This window comes from Gossypium raimondii, chromosome 6, assembly GCF_025698545.1.
Source record: "Gossypium raimondii isolate GPD5lz chromosome 6, ASM2569854v1, whole genome shotgun sequence".
In the NCBI taxonomy this organism is placed as follows: Eukaryota; Viridiplantae; Streptophyta; class Magnoliopsida; order Malvales; family Malvaceae; genus Gossypium; species Gossypium raimondii.
In genome coordinates, this window is record NC_068570.1 from 39,556,041 (window position 1) to 39,571,502 (window position 15,462).

A 15,462-nucleotide genomic window follows, 5' to 3' on the forward strand; every position below is an offset into this window, starting at 1 on the left:
TGTATAGATAACTTTATATATGCATGTATATTGAATGGTTAAATTAGGGTTTAAGGTTTAATTGAGACTTGTTAAATGATACAATTAATTAATTAATACTTTTATATTATTAAAATGTATTATCTAGGAAAAATGTAGGAATTTTGAATTCATTGATATATTCTTTGGTAATGAAATATAATACTTGATTCGTTATGTATTTGTATAATAATAAATAAGAACTAGAAAAGCAAAAGAAAAATTATAACAATTTAGTCTAAAATATTAAAATTTAATTACGTATATAAAAGTAAACTTTTAGTAGTGTACAAATGTTTTAATAATTAATAAATTTTATTATTATTGTATTATCATTGTCAAAAGAATTGATAAACTTTAATTAAAAGATACAATTAATAAAAGATACAATTAAGAAATAAATAAATAAATAAAAGATGTGAGATTTAGCGGCGTTTTAAGCAAAAACGCCACAAAAAGGTATTAAATATTTGGTGAAAACGGTGTAGTTTTGTTTGAGAATTGAATGCCTTTAAGTAAACGGTGTCGTTTTATCTGCCACATTAACAGCATTAGTGGCGCTAGGTTAAAAACGCCGCAATAGTTCATTCTGGTAAAACGCTGTCGTTTTTTATTTCGTGTCTTTCATCTCAATTACTCCCAACACTTAGCCGAAATTCCCCCCAAATTTCTCCCCAAAATTGCCCCCGATTTTTCCCCCAAAAATCCCCCAATTCTAGAACCCTAGGCTGCTGCGGCCCAACCATCTCTGCTACATTGCTCGTCGACCCTTCTGTTGTCGCTCGTCAACCATCGACCGTCACAGTCCTGTACCACCGCAGTCCTCTGCCGTCACTAGGGTACAACAAAAGATAAGGTTTTCCTCCTTCTCTCCTTCACTGAAATAGTTTTTACCTGGTTCCGTCTGTCTTTCAACCTTACATACATTGTTTTACACTTTCATTGATAACTGAATGCGCAAATTGTTGATGGGTTTTAGACAAATTTTCAATATCGTGTTTTGGACAGAAAAAATTGGGAATTTGTTCTTAGAATTTTATCTATACCCGTTGCATGATTTAGTTCATTATTTGTTCATTTCCTGTTTGTATTTTAAAAAGAAGTTTGAAACTTTTCATAATTTTGTTCATAATTTTGACATTTATTTACAGCCACTTATTTAAGAGTTAAAACAATTATGGGCTGGTGTCGAGACATACGATATGCTGAGAAAAGAGAACTTTAATTTACGTGCAGCTTTGATGTGGACCATTAATGACTTTCCCGCTTATGCCAGTTTATCCAGTTGGAGTACCAAGGGTCGTTACGCGTGTCCTTGTTGTGCTGCACAAACATGTTCGCAATGGTTGTACAATGAGAAGAAGTTCTCTTACATGGGGCATCATTGCTGGTTACCGGAAAATCATAGATTTAGATTTCAGAGTTCTGTATTTGATGGCACTGAAGAGTTCAGAGAAGCTCCTTCGCAGACCAGTGGCTCTGAAATATTGTTCATGTTGGAAGATATGAATTTCATTTATGGGAAGATGAACCAACATCCAAACATGCAAAGAAACAGAAGATCAAATGATGAAGCTGATGATGATTCCGACGAAGAGGACGATCCTAATGAGGTGGACTTGTGGAAAAAAAGAAGTATTTTTTTCAGTTGCCTTATTGGGAGCATCACCTTTTATGACACAATCTTGATGTTATGCACATTGAGAAAAATGTCTGCGAGAACATTGTGGGTACAATTTTGAATGTCGACGGAAAATCAAAAGACAATCTTCAGAGTCGACTTGATTTAGTCCAAATGGGAATTCGGCCTGATCTTCATTCCAATCCACTTCTGAATGGGAAATATCGGTTGCCGCCTTCTATTTTCTCAATGTCCAAGATGGAGAAAGAACTGTTTTGCATGGTGCTGAAGGATATAAAGGTTCCAAATTCGTATGCATCAAATATATCTCGATGTGTTAGTGTTAAAGATCGAAGATTATATTCGCTGAAATCACATGACTATCACATCTTAATGCAAGATTTACTGCCAGTTGCTCTACGATGTTGTATGTCCAAGAAGGTGACGTCTTGTATAATTGAACTATCCAATATAATGAAAGCCATTTGTGGCAAAGTTTTGGATGTTCAACAACTTCAGAAGGTACAGGATCGAGTTGTTTTAACTTTATGCAACATGGAGAAAATCTTCCCACCTTCTTTCTTCACCATTATGGTTCACTTGATAATCCATCTCCCGCACGAAGCAATTGTTGGCGGACCCGTTTTCTATCGATGGATGTATCCCATAGAAAGGTGTTAATTAAAATTTTTAATATTTTCCTTCATTCACCTCTATGCCTTTAGTTACAACTTTTGATAATGTTGTATATTGTGTTTAGGTTCCTATCCAAATTAAAGTCTTACTGCCGCAACAAGTGATATCCAGAAGGATCGATTGCTGAAGGCTACTTGGCAGAGGAATGTATGACCTTCTGCTCAAGATATTTGGAAGATGTTGAAACAAGGTTGAATAGACCAAATAGGAATGCTGGACTCGCGGACCATAACTTAGCGATACTTATTTGTTCCGAAGTTTTGGAGAACCAATCGACAAAGTTGAAATTGCAGAATTAGATCATTTATCGTGGGTACAAGCACATCGATATGTTCTGTTTTACCAATCATTGAAACCTTTACGGAAGTAAGTTCTACAAATTTGATAAATATTTATCAAACTAATAATTGTTTATCTTCTAACAAAGTGAACATTTTTTTAACACAGTGAGTACAAACAAATATTGAGATCTCGTTTGCGCTCCTGAAGAACACAACATCGAGATATCAATAAGTTGTTTACAGAATCTTTTTATGAATGGTTAAGCCAAACGGTATGCAGTTGGAGCTTCCGCTTACAAATAATAATGTTTTTTCATAACATTTTTAATTACTCAGTTTACTTTCCATTCAATAGGTTTGGAGTGGGAAGAACGTAGACGACGAAGTTAAATGGCTCTCCCAAGGTCCAAATCGAGTGGTTAAAAGATATAGTGCGTTCCTCATCAACGGATTCAGATTTCATACAAAATATCGCGAGAGGTTGAGGAGAACGCAAAATTGTGGAATAGTTGTTAATTCTGCAATTACAAGTTATGCTAGTGCTAGGGACAATAATCCTGTCGAGGGAAATGTGGAATATTTCGGACATTTTACTGACATAATTGAGTTGGATTACTATGGCAAATGGAAAGTTGTCTTATTTCGAGGTGATTGGGCCGATGTTAATACAGCTCGTGGAATCAAGCAAGATCAATTTGGTTTTACAATGGTGAACTTTGACCAATTGATTCACACAGGACAACAACTGATAGATGAGCTGTATGTATTCTCATCTCAAGTCAAACAAGTTTTTTACTCAAAAAATCCAACTGATGAGGCTTGGTACGTTGTACTCCGTAACATCCCTAGAAACTTGTTTGACATGGGCAGTGGAAGTAGAGATAACATCGAAGACAGATCAAAAACTTTGTCATTTCCAGAACAAAACTTAAACGATAATATCCCTAGTACTAGTGCACAATTTCAATGGGTTCGTCAGGATACGGATGAAGATATTTACGAATAATGATGTAGTAAGAATTTACGATTGTTTAATTATATGTAATATCATAATTTAAATCTTGGTCTTATTATACATTTCATTTATTTTGTATGTGTTGTTATTGTTGTAATTAGTTATTAAGTTTACTTACATTTTATGTGTATTGCAGATAAAATGCCTAGAAGAAAAATTTTAAGGGAAAGCATTGTTCAAAATGATCCAAACTCGACAGAAACAAAAAGTACTGAACAACAGACAGCAATTGGATCTTCGAATGTTCCGATTACACATGAGGATCCTACGGAAGTTCAAAGTAATTTTACATTTAATTTACATGCGTGTTGACTTATAATTGATTTATTTTTCAAATTCTTATATTATAATATACCATTTGTAGCTGAAAATGGTGAGACGCGCAGAGGTCGAGGACGTACACTACTTAGAGAGTTATACGAGTTAGATCCAGTCGAACGTGTCAAGGTATGTAGAAACAGTTTTGGTCAACCTGTTGGATCAGAAGCTCGACTTTTAGCAGGATACATGGGCATTTTAGCACGAAATGCGAATATGTTGCCTATCAACTACGAGTCATGGCGTCAAATGCCCGATAGCAACAAAAACCAAGCCCTCGATAATATTAAGGTAACAAAATGTTATGTCATCTGTAATGCTTGGGAAATAGTTTCATTTATATTTACTTTATTAACTTGTGTTTTTTGTAGGCAAGGTTTGCTTTAGAGGTCTCGGATGCTTATGTAAAGAAGGCATTGGGAAAAAGATGGAGAGACAATAAAAGTACTTTGAAGAAAAATTATTATAAGACAAAAACAACCCTCGATGAGAAATTGCAAAATGTCCCGCCAGGTATGTTGAGGTACCAATGGGAAAATGCGGTTAGATTTTGGCATTCAAAGAAAGGCGAGGTACGACGTACTTCCAAATTATTGTAATTATTTTGGTTTATAGTATTTACTATTTACATACTAAAAATTTTATAACGTAAGATCGTGAACGAGTTGGAAAAAGCAGCCGGCAGCAACAAAAATTCACTCACACAGCCGGGTCGAGAAGTTTTGCATGTGTAGCTGAGGCGAAGGTATTTTTAATTTTTTAATATTCTCAAATATGTATAACTTTCTATTAAATAATATTTTTACTATTATATTGTAGGAACGGTCGTCCGGTCAAAAAGTTGGACGCCTTCAACTTTTTGAAATTACACATAAGAAGATGGATCTGCTATGACTCTTGAAGCTGGTGAAATTATGGTACATTTATTTAATACGATTTGACTTGTTTTAGTTATTTATAGTGTTTATTTTCTAATGGTTTAATTCATTGCTTGTAATGCGACTATTGTTATATTGCATTTTTTTTAATATATATTGCATTCCTAACTATGTGATTTATTTATTAGGAAAAACTAAAAGATAAAAAGATTGAGTACTGAAGCGATTGCTTCTAGTGATAGTTCGCTCATCTTGAAGACATTGATAAGCGGATTATTCTTGAAGTTTTGGGTCCTGAAAGGTATGGTCGGGTTCGATTTCAAGGATCTTTTATCAGCCCAACCCAATATTTTGGATCCAGCTCGCACCAATACATGGCTTCGGGGAGTTAATCTCAAGATGAAGTTTAGAGGTTAAAAGACCAGATGGCTCAGATGCAAGCGACCACATTTGGGGTTCAAAGGAAATATGAAAAACTTCAGCAACAACTTAAAGCAGAGGCGGCAGCGAGGGAAGCAGACGCTGCAGCGAGGGAAGCAGAGGCCGCAGCAAGGGAAGCAGAGGCCGCAACGAGAGAAGCAGCGAGAGAAGCAGAAGTTCAAAAGAAATATGAAGAACTACAGCTATGACTTCAAGCAGATGCGACATCGAGAGAAGCAAAGCAGAGCAAAAAGTACGACGAACTTCAACAGCAGCTTCAGATTATGATGAAGATGTTTCAGCAGTCACAACTTCTGCCGTCATAGTGTATATTGCATAAATATTTTTATCATTTTAACTTTTTTAAAGTTTTTGTAAAGAAAAGTATGAATTCACTTTTATTTATTGATATTGATATTATTTTAGTAATTTAATTTGAAATATTATATAAATTTATTATTTTTGGTTAGTTTAGATATGGTTGTTTTTGATTTGTTGTTGCAGGAGGGCTGAAAAAAACATAAAATTTTATTCTAAAAAAATCCCAAAATTAGTGGCGTTTTTTTAAAAAGCGCCGCTAAAAGTCATATCACATAGTGGCGTTTGTGAAATAAGCACCGCTAAAGAACACTACTTTTAGCAGCATTTGTAGATGAAGCACCGCTAAAGAACATTACTTTTAGCGGCGTTTTTTACCAAGCGCCGCTATAGAACATTTCTTTTAGCGGCGTTTTCTTCCTAAGCGCTGCTAAAGAACATGATCTTTAGCAGCATTTTTTTCGGTAGCGCCGCTAAAGAACATGAGCTTTAGCGGCGTTTTTTTCTGTAAGCGCCGCAAAAAGTTAGCGACGTTCTCGTTAGCGGCGTTTTTTGTGGCGCTTCCTCAAGCGCCGCAAATGCCTTTAGTGGCGTTAAAAAGTGCCGCTAAAGGCCTAAAAAAACGCCGCTAAAAACTTGTTCTGGTGTAGTGTATTACCTAGCCTTTTTCAGCACATAGATATCTGCAAGGATAATTCTAAGGCTCTCGAATGGTCAGGTATAATCTGTTTGTATCCTGTGTTTTAATTGTCTTTGTCTCATGTTTAAAAAAACAGCATGGGTAAAAATATTTATGTAACAAATTTATAAAAAATATATATATAAGAATCAAATGTGGCTTTGATTGAAATGGTAAAGTTGAGATGGTGCACATGATGTCTTGGTTTAAATCTTGTAATTCTCATTATGCATATATATACTTTTAGATTTATTAAATATTAACAATATATAAAAATTATAAATATCCTCAAAATAATATTTGTTGCTTTATAAAATAAATAGGTTTTCAATAATTTCCTACCTAAATTAGGACCCGATTTGTATGTAATACCAACCCAATCAACCTCTTAATATATAAGTATAAATACAAAACATTTTGTTATTTATTCAGTTAAAACAAAAGTATTTTAATATTTAGGGTTAAGATTATTAATATTTTTTATGTTTCTACAATAAAAATTTAATAAAGGTGATAATGGGTTAGGTTGGACCGGTATGTAGTATTAGTCTATTTCATACTAACTTAAGCCTACTTTGACATAAAATATCAAATTTTACTCAACTCTAGTGATATTTATAAATAATTAATTCAAGTTTGTTTGAGAGCTCCCCATATTTTTAAGTTTTTTTAAATATAAAGTTATGTTATTTTTAATTTACTATTAAGTAATTTAAATATATTTTTAAATTTTTTTGGTAATTAAGAGAAAGGAATGAAATTATTTGAGATCGGACTTAAATTCTTATACTTACGATATAATACTTTTGTCATTAATTTAAAAGGTTAACTTCGTTGATTAAAATTTTAAAATAAATAATTTAATATATTTTTAATGTTTATATTATATTATTATAGATTTAATTTTTATATAATATATATTACACAATTTATACAAAATAAAATATTATATTATTAAAAAATAGAGTCAGCCTAAGCTTAGTGTTTTAAGTGTTAGGAGCCCACGGTAGCTTATATTTTAAATAGATCTACAACTTTTACTCTGATCTTTATTTTAAACTTAATATTTTTATCCAAAATTTAGACGGAATTTCAAACTTCAACAACTTACTCAATCACAAGTTTAAATTGCAAATAAGTTAAAAGAAAGGAGTTTAGAATAATGTGATTCTCAACGAGAATGACGGTTTGTGAGCAAAGCACATACTTTTAATGAAAAATAACAAACAAAAGAATATATATAGATAATTATTCTATATACTATTAATGGAGTGAAAAAAGATGTTTGGAATTATCTTAGATCCGATTATGGAGTGCTTTTTATCTCACTGGAGTAAACAAAATAATTACCCTATATATATATGAAAATACTTGGTATACTGTTAGTGAAAATTATTTTATTTCACGTCAAATGTTCTATAAAGATAAAATAAAATATTTAAAAATAAATATTTAAAAAAATATATTATAATTTCTTAAGACTGCTTATAGAAGAACCAAATTGCAACCCTAGAAGTTGGATTTGTGTTGGACTGTAGGGTCCTAATGACAATCAATGGGAAAGGCTAACCATCAGAGTTGGGTGGAATTTGGACTCCCATAAATAACTAAAAATCACCTCTCACCACCCTCACTTAATGGGCTCAATTTCCTGCAAATCAACCCAAAGCCCCTTCTGGACCTAACCTCAAAACCCTTGTTCCATGTTTGCTTTTTTATTTTGAGGTGGGTTTTACATACATGAAATGAAAAGCCTTGACACTCTGAAGTACAGACAGTACCAGAGTTTTCTTTCTTTCTTTGATAAAACTATCTTATAAAGTACAATTGTAGTACACATTGTACCGATATTGTATTGACAATCTTCTTCATAATAGTTCGAATATATATTCATTCTCTTGTTACTGCCATCCCATCAAAGCACTTTTGGTTGTTTAGTTTTTCTTTTTGTAATAATCAATATGTAAGTCTTTATATATTGGTTCACTTCAACATTTTTATGTGCAAATTTAACAATTTTCAGGGTCCTTTTTTTTTCTTGGGGGGGGGGGGGGTGCAGATGAAGAGCATGTAAAGGAGACGTTACTTGAAGGGATTATTCGTCCATCATTCTATTTCCTCTGCATTTCCAGGTAATTAATTGTCCCCTGTTTTTTTTTTTTTTAAATTGAAAGAGGACCTTTCTTCTTAAGATGGTACCATTACTTCTAAACAAACGAATAAAATTATTTGGCATGTGCCTTTGCATGACACTACTTTAAATTAACATTATTAAAAACAATGACAATTAAAGTAGTGTCCTGCAAACTCACAAACCAAATAAAACTCTCTCCTGTAACTCTTTATACTAATATTATTATTCTTGGAAAAATAAGTCGATCGATTTGAAATTTTGAACTTATGTTTTGCAATTAAAGTAGAAAAATCTAAACTTAAAGGGTCATTTCCAGAATTTTTTGTCGTCTCTTAAAAGTTGTCTTTTCTATCAACATTAATTTCTCTCAATTAAAGGTTGTGTTTTGTCATCCAAAGCAACAACGAAGGTCAGAGTTCTAGATGAGTGAGGAGGGAAGTGAGTTTTAGATGGGTGAGATACATGGCTTAGGTCCAGCCTAGAATTGTGGATCTAATCATCCATTCAAGTCCAAAAGTCTATTTCAAAAATGAACTTGGCTAGAATTTAATATTTGTTTTCTATATGAGTCGTGCCTTGAATAAAAAAATAAGTTTATTTTCGGGTTAGGTTAAGTCGGAGTTTAAAAAATTGATCTAGATACTTTGTATGTAACCGATTCGACCCGATCCACATGCATCTCTAGTCAAGCCTCTTGAACTTGGTAGGTGATGTAAAAATTCGGCTTCATCGGTTTGATAGGCTAATGTTATGGACTGTACATTAAAACCCATGATCAAATCAAATAAAATCATTTAAGGATGTCAATTGATTAAATTGAATTCACTTAACCTATTTGGATCGACTCAATTCATAAAACATATAGAAAATTTATATACTTGTAATTTATATACTTGTAATTTGGTAGTTTAGTGGAACACTTGTGAGTATTTATCCTAATATTTAGTATGAATTATTTCTCTTGGCTTAAACTTCCGTGACACTAACACGTGGCTCTACCATTATACAATCTACAAGTTTGTGTTCCATTCACAATGTTGTTGCAGAGTAAATGCTCCTGGTTCTTTCTTGTCAGATGTGATATATCAAAGGCATCACTAAAATTTTCCCATGGCTGTGTTATCAAATTAAAGGAAACGTGGCAAAATAACATAGTGGCAGTGGCAGAGGCATCGCGATATTTACCAAATTTTCCCGACTGATTTGAGCCGTACGACTAATTGCTTGAATCTTCCTATCAATGCTTCGAAGGTTTCTACACATCCCTTTCTCTAACCATCAGTCAGTCAAATGAAAAGGCGTTGTGATCATGCATTTGTTACCCTGTGAAACGACACGTTTAGCCTACAATCATTCAAGCACTTCCATTACGAAATTTCGTTGTACCCATACAACACAAAAGGGCAAAACAAAGATTCTTTAATTAAATTAACCGACAATTTAACCATGGCAATGGAACAAATTAGGATACATAGCCCGGAAAGTGTGGCCACAATGTGCACATGCTCTCAACAAAGCATGTCGGAACAAAGATTTGGGTGCCCTAATTAGCATCAATGAAATCTACAAACGCCACAGTTTAGACCGACCTGTAGAGGAAAATAACTAATACAAAAACACATCTACTTTACAACCAAAATGCTGTGGGACAGAATGATTCTAAACAAATGGTCTTAAATTATAATTACTAATATTCAAAATATTCAAAAAGATATGCATTAATTCATATCCTCAAGAATCTTCCATCACATCCAGTTCGCCCATTATAGCTGGAGCAAACCCTTGTCTGAACCCACCCTTATATTATTATATATACACCAACACATATTTGTATATGATATCCATCACATCTAGCTATTGTTGCATTATTGTATTCTTGTTTGTGCCGTATAAGAGGTGGAGTACTAAATGTACACCTTCCCCCTAAACCTGAATCTGCATAATGACAGCTTCAAACAGTCTTTAATTCTATATCCCCTTTTTGAAAGGGCTGATTAATATATATTGAAAAAAAAAAAGTATACTCAGCCAGGCCCAACATCACGGTCTACTAATTTTATTTTTCTTTCTTTTTTATTTGTTTCACTTCTTTGTTTCCTTTTGCTATTTTTGCAGTGGTTTTTGTTTTAAGGGATAAATAGTATAACTAAATTTTCATTTTAATTTTAATATGTACTTTTATATTTAAAATTTTAATTATATTCAATTCTTATAAATTATTAATATAATTATTGATATAGTATATGTTTATGTTTATATACTCTATATATAAATAATTATATTTATCATTTAAAAAATAAGTTGATCTATTTATTTTTTAAATGTGTAATTAAATCAAATTAAAATTTTATATAAACATTTCAAAATATAATCAAAATTGTATTCTAATCAAAATTCATATAATTTCGACTTAATTATAGAATGTTAAACATTAGGTGATAGACTATAGTATTTAAAATAAAGAAAAATATTTGTTTGCCCGTAAGGGAATTAAAAATTCGACAAGTAGAAGTAAGACATTGCATGTGTCTTTAGATAATATTAAAAATAAAAATTAGTTAAAGTAGATATATTCATTCATTTAACCTTAAACAACCAACAAAACAATAACACTAAAATTTAAATAAAAAACATAGCATTCTATGAAGTTAACAATTAATATGTAACCATAGATTTTAGTTTTTCTTTTCCATTTTGGTTCTTCATGTTTCTTTAATAAGCTATGTCTGACCTAAGTTTTTTTTCTTGTTACTAATATTCAGATTAAAATGATAACAAAATATTGAAAAATAGAAGGAAAAAATCTATCTCAACATTGCCGGGGCAAATTCTAGTTAATTAATCAATCTCAGAAAGGGGGAAAATACCTCCCCAAAAAAAAAAAAAAAAAACAAAAAGAATTCTTAGAGTAACAAATATTTTAAAGAGAGAAAAAAATTGAACCGGACAACATGTATAATTAATATATATGCATGGTTTAAAGATCTTTCCATGGTTTGATCTCAGAGTCATCCCATGGAATGTTGAGATCAGTAGAGACAAGTGCATCAATATCATCCCAATTCCAGTAGTTTGCCATTTCAATGCCATTGCTGGTAATAGGTTCTTTCCAGGTCAGTGAACCAGTTGGATCCTCCCTCGTTTCTCCACTATAGTTGTAGAGACTCGAAGACTGAAACGAGGCTGATATTGATGATGGGAATGTTTCCAAAGAATATGAGCTTGAACTTGAAAATGGAAACGGCAAAGGAAATAGAGTCTGTAAGCCTTGAGACATGGTAGAATCCAAGCAGACTCCATTGTTTGTGCTGAAAATTTCTCTCTCCGAGTTTCTGCAATTTACAGAATTTTGCTGCAACGGTGAATGAAATTTGATGTTCGGTATGTACTTTTGATCGGCAGGCGGAAGCTGATGCGGTTGAATAGCGGAAGAGGTGGAGCTTTTGATGGTAGTTGTGGTTGTTTTACTGGCAGAAGCGGCGGCGGATGTCTGATGCCGCTTGTTTTTACGGCCTCCACCAACGGGAACATTGCGAAGATTACCACCTTTAGTCCAATGTCTTTTACAGGTCTTGCAAAAATACCTAGGTTGTGACTTGTTATAGTTGTTGTAATAACAGAACTTTGTGTTGGAAGAATCACACCTTGGACACTTCAATGGCGGTTCCAATTGCTGCAGCTGGTTTTCTTGATGATGTCGCCTTTTCATTGATGAAGCTTTTGGACGCTCCATAGTTGGAGCCTGCAACAAAGACTGGCCCTGGATCCACTCAACCTCATCACTGGAAACCTGTTTACAACTCAATCCCATCCTTTTCTCTCTCTCTCTCTCTCTCTCTCTCTCTCTCTCTATGTATGTGTGTGTGTGTGTGTGTCAACTTCAGAAGCTCTTTCAAAACCATAAAAATTTCAAGCTTTTGAATGGAAGTGAAAGAAGGGATCAGATAATCGAAAGAAGGTGATGAGAAATGAGCAGTCTTTGAGCGCCCTATGTATCGTTCATATTATGCAAAGGGAATAATAATAATATTTAATATTGTAGTATGAGTAAGTAAGGTAAAAAAGAGAATCAAAACTAATGAAATTTGTTTGTTGTGTGGTGTAATGTGATGGTGCAAAAGAACATTATAGAGCAAAAGGAAATGAAGAAAGAGAGTTGCTTAGGGGTGAAGGTGATGGTGGGGGTTGTGACACGTGGGATTGGGTGGACCGTTCATAGTGAAGTGATTGAATGATCTGTAAAGAGAAGGGTAAAGAGTTTCATGTTGTACCATATTAAGTATTACCCAACTATAATTTAAGGTGAGTTTGAATGGACGATACGTTTATCTGTGGTTAGTGTAAAAATAACAGTGGAGGTGAGATTAGATACTGTAGCGATACTGTATCGTGAGACAAAAAATAAACTAAACGCACTGTACTGCACCCAATCGCTCATCCAAACCCACCCTTAGTAAACCACTTGCATGGACGCGTTGGCTCCGCCGTATCTATGAAAATGATATATCGCCCTCGAGGTTGATTCTAGAAATTTGCTAAATTAGATGAATATGATTTGAATTATATTTTTTTATTTAAAAATGAATAAATTAATTTTTATACGAGAAAATTAGTCATTTTAAAATTTTTTTATCTATTTTTATTATTAAAAATTGGTCATTTTATGTTAGTATAAGATACAAGTGACACATCACGGTGAAACTATTTAATTATTTCGTCATCCACGTCAATTGTTAACAATTGAAAGGAATAAAATTTTAACAAAAATTGTCAATTTCTTTTTAATCTAATATAAATAGATTAATTTACTTATTTTCTAAGTAAAATAAATAAAATATAATCTATCTCTTAATATAATGGTTTCATGATATTTTTATGGCTAAATTGGTAAAATTATTGCTATCAAAGATTCAAGAGTAGCCCATGCCATGATAAAATTGAAATTATGAAAATTTGAGAGTTAAAAGTAAGAATCATCTTGTCTTGTATGGTTTATAATCAATATGGTTATAATGATACCCCTTCTAATAAAAAGAGTAGCCAATACCATCCATGCATAGAAGTTTGAAGCTATTGCTATATTTATAGTATAAATAAATATATATGGCTTGTAGCTAGTTAATTAGGGCCCATTTGGTGTCAAATTAGCAGTCACCACCGTCCATGAAATTAACTTGTCTCTTTTCTCTAAAATGGCAGAAGAAGCAAAGAAATAAAAAATCAATAATTCACTTCATTTCTGTTCCGCATATGAACCCCGAGCGAATCAGATTTAGGGTGTAATTAGGTTTTTTTATCGTTATAATATTGGTAGAGGTAAGATGATTACAAGGTTTGAATTCATGTTATTTGAGTGTTGGATTAAAGTTTTAATTAATAGTCCAACCAGATATTGGCTCATATTACTATTTTTGAAAGATGATATTTCTGTTAAAATATGCTTTAGGTTGTTATTCTCTTCACAATAATTTAATTTTTATTTTAATTTTTAAATTTTAGTCCTTTAAATTTAAAATTTAAGTTCAATTATTAACATACTTAAAATATTTTTTTAAATTCATTGGTCGACATTTTAAAATTAAAAAAATTCACTTGATAACTATACAACTAATGAATGACGACATAATACACATGGATTTAACAAAAGAATTTAAAATTGTTAATAATTAGACTTACATTTTAAATCTAAAAAGTAGAGGAGCTAAATTCCTAAAAGAAAAAATAAAGGATTAAATTCTAAATGTATAAAGAGTACATAGACTTGTAGAATATTTTAACAATAATATTTAATATCTATTTTAAAAAATCAAATATTAATACTTGTAATTTATATTTTAGGGTTAAACTACTTTTCAATAGCCCTCTAAAATTAGGTCATTCATTTTTGGTCACTTCAAATTTTTTATTAATTTGGTCACATCAGTCCACCTTTAGATCCATTTATTTTTATTTCATTTTTATTTTTTTCCTTTCCTTATTCTTTTTCCCTGTCTTTCTTTTTATTGGAATACTCTCAATTCTTGAAATTTTCTCTTTGCAAAAATATGGTGAAATCAGATAACTCCAAAATTATTTTTCCTAAATATTTATAAATGATTTGAAATTTCAAAATCTAGGGATTAAAACTACCTTGAAATTAACTCAGAATTTGAAGAACTTGAACCATTAAAACACACAAAATAATAAATAAATAAATAAAAGTTCCCCAAAAATCTTCTGGAAAACCCTCCTCTTTACCACTCTAATGAAACTCTTTATGACAACCATCCATTATTTAAATTATCATCCACATCTATGTAAACTTTTGGGAAATCTCTATCATCTCTGCCTCCTCTAATACCTCTTGGAAGCCTTTCTACTGTGAACCTTCCGTCGGATGACCTCCAAACAGTCAACCCAACTAGAATCTAATACAAATTTGAATACATACAACCGATTCAGCTTTTTCATCACCATCAACAACTGCAGATAATTCGTTGCAGCAAACGAGGCATGAGTTCTATAATTGAAGCCATGGGAGTATGAAGTTAGGAGTGGTACATATGATCACAAGGAATGTTATGAATTTTGATCTCCAACTCAAATTGCTCCTTGTAAACCACGCAACACAATTTGTTTTCGACATGAGTTTCGTTTATTTCCATTGTTGACATTGCTTCCACAATGCCGGCGATTGACCGTTTTACTGGGCGTTCTAGATTTCCATTTGTGGTAACTACCATTGCTTTTGTATGTCAGATGCAAGAATAGATGAGTTTAAGAAACAAAATGAGGAAAATGAGAGGAGAGAGAATGGAAAGAAAGAAAAAGAAATAAGGAAAAAAAATAAGGACAAGAGAAAATATTAAAAATATTAAAAAAATAAATGGATTTAATGGTGGAATAGTGAATTTAACGGTGAAGTGGTCAATTTAATTAACATTGATTATCAAATTAACAAAAAATTTGAAGTGACAAAAATAAGAACAACTTAATTTTAAAGTAACTAACAAGATAATTTACCCCTTTTTTTTGTCTAGAACAAACCACTTTTTCTCTATCAAATAAAAAAAAAAACCTTTTTGGTTTTCTCAAGGTATCCACT

General features: G+C 32.1%; 1 protein-coding gene and 1 long non-coding RNA gene across 2 annotated transcripts; one reads left to right on the top strand and one right to left on the bottom strand.

Annotated features, from left to right (window-relative positions):
• Positions 1-8,116: 8,116 nt before the first annotated feature.
• Positions 8,117-10,437, top strand: LOC105773838 (uncharacterized). The gene is made up of 2 exons (XR_001127189.2): positions 8,117-8,207; positions 8,304-10,437. It is a non-coding gene; the product is annotated as an uncharacterized LOC105773838 (long non-coding RNA).
• Positions 10,438-11,288: 851 nt separating this feature from the next.
• LOC105773837 (dof zinc finger protein DOF1.4) lies at positions 11,289-12,469 on the bottom strand. Its single transcript, XM_012595993.2, has one exon. The coding sequence runs from the start codon at positions 12,187-12,189 to the stop codon at positions 11,356-11,358; it is 834 nt and encodes a 277-aa protein (XP_012451447.2). The 5' UTR covers positions 12,190-12,469; the 3' UTR covers positions 11,289-11,355.
• Positions 12,470-15,462: the final 2,993 nt, after the last annotated feature.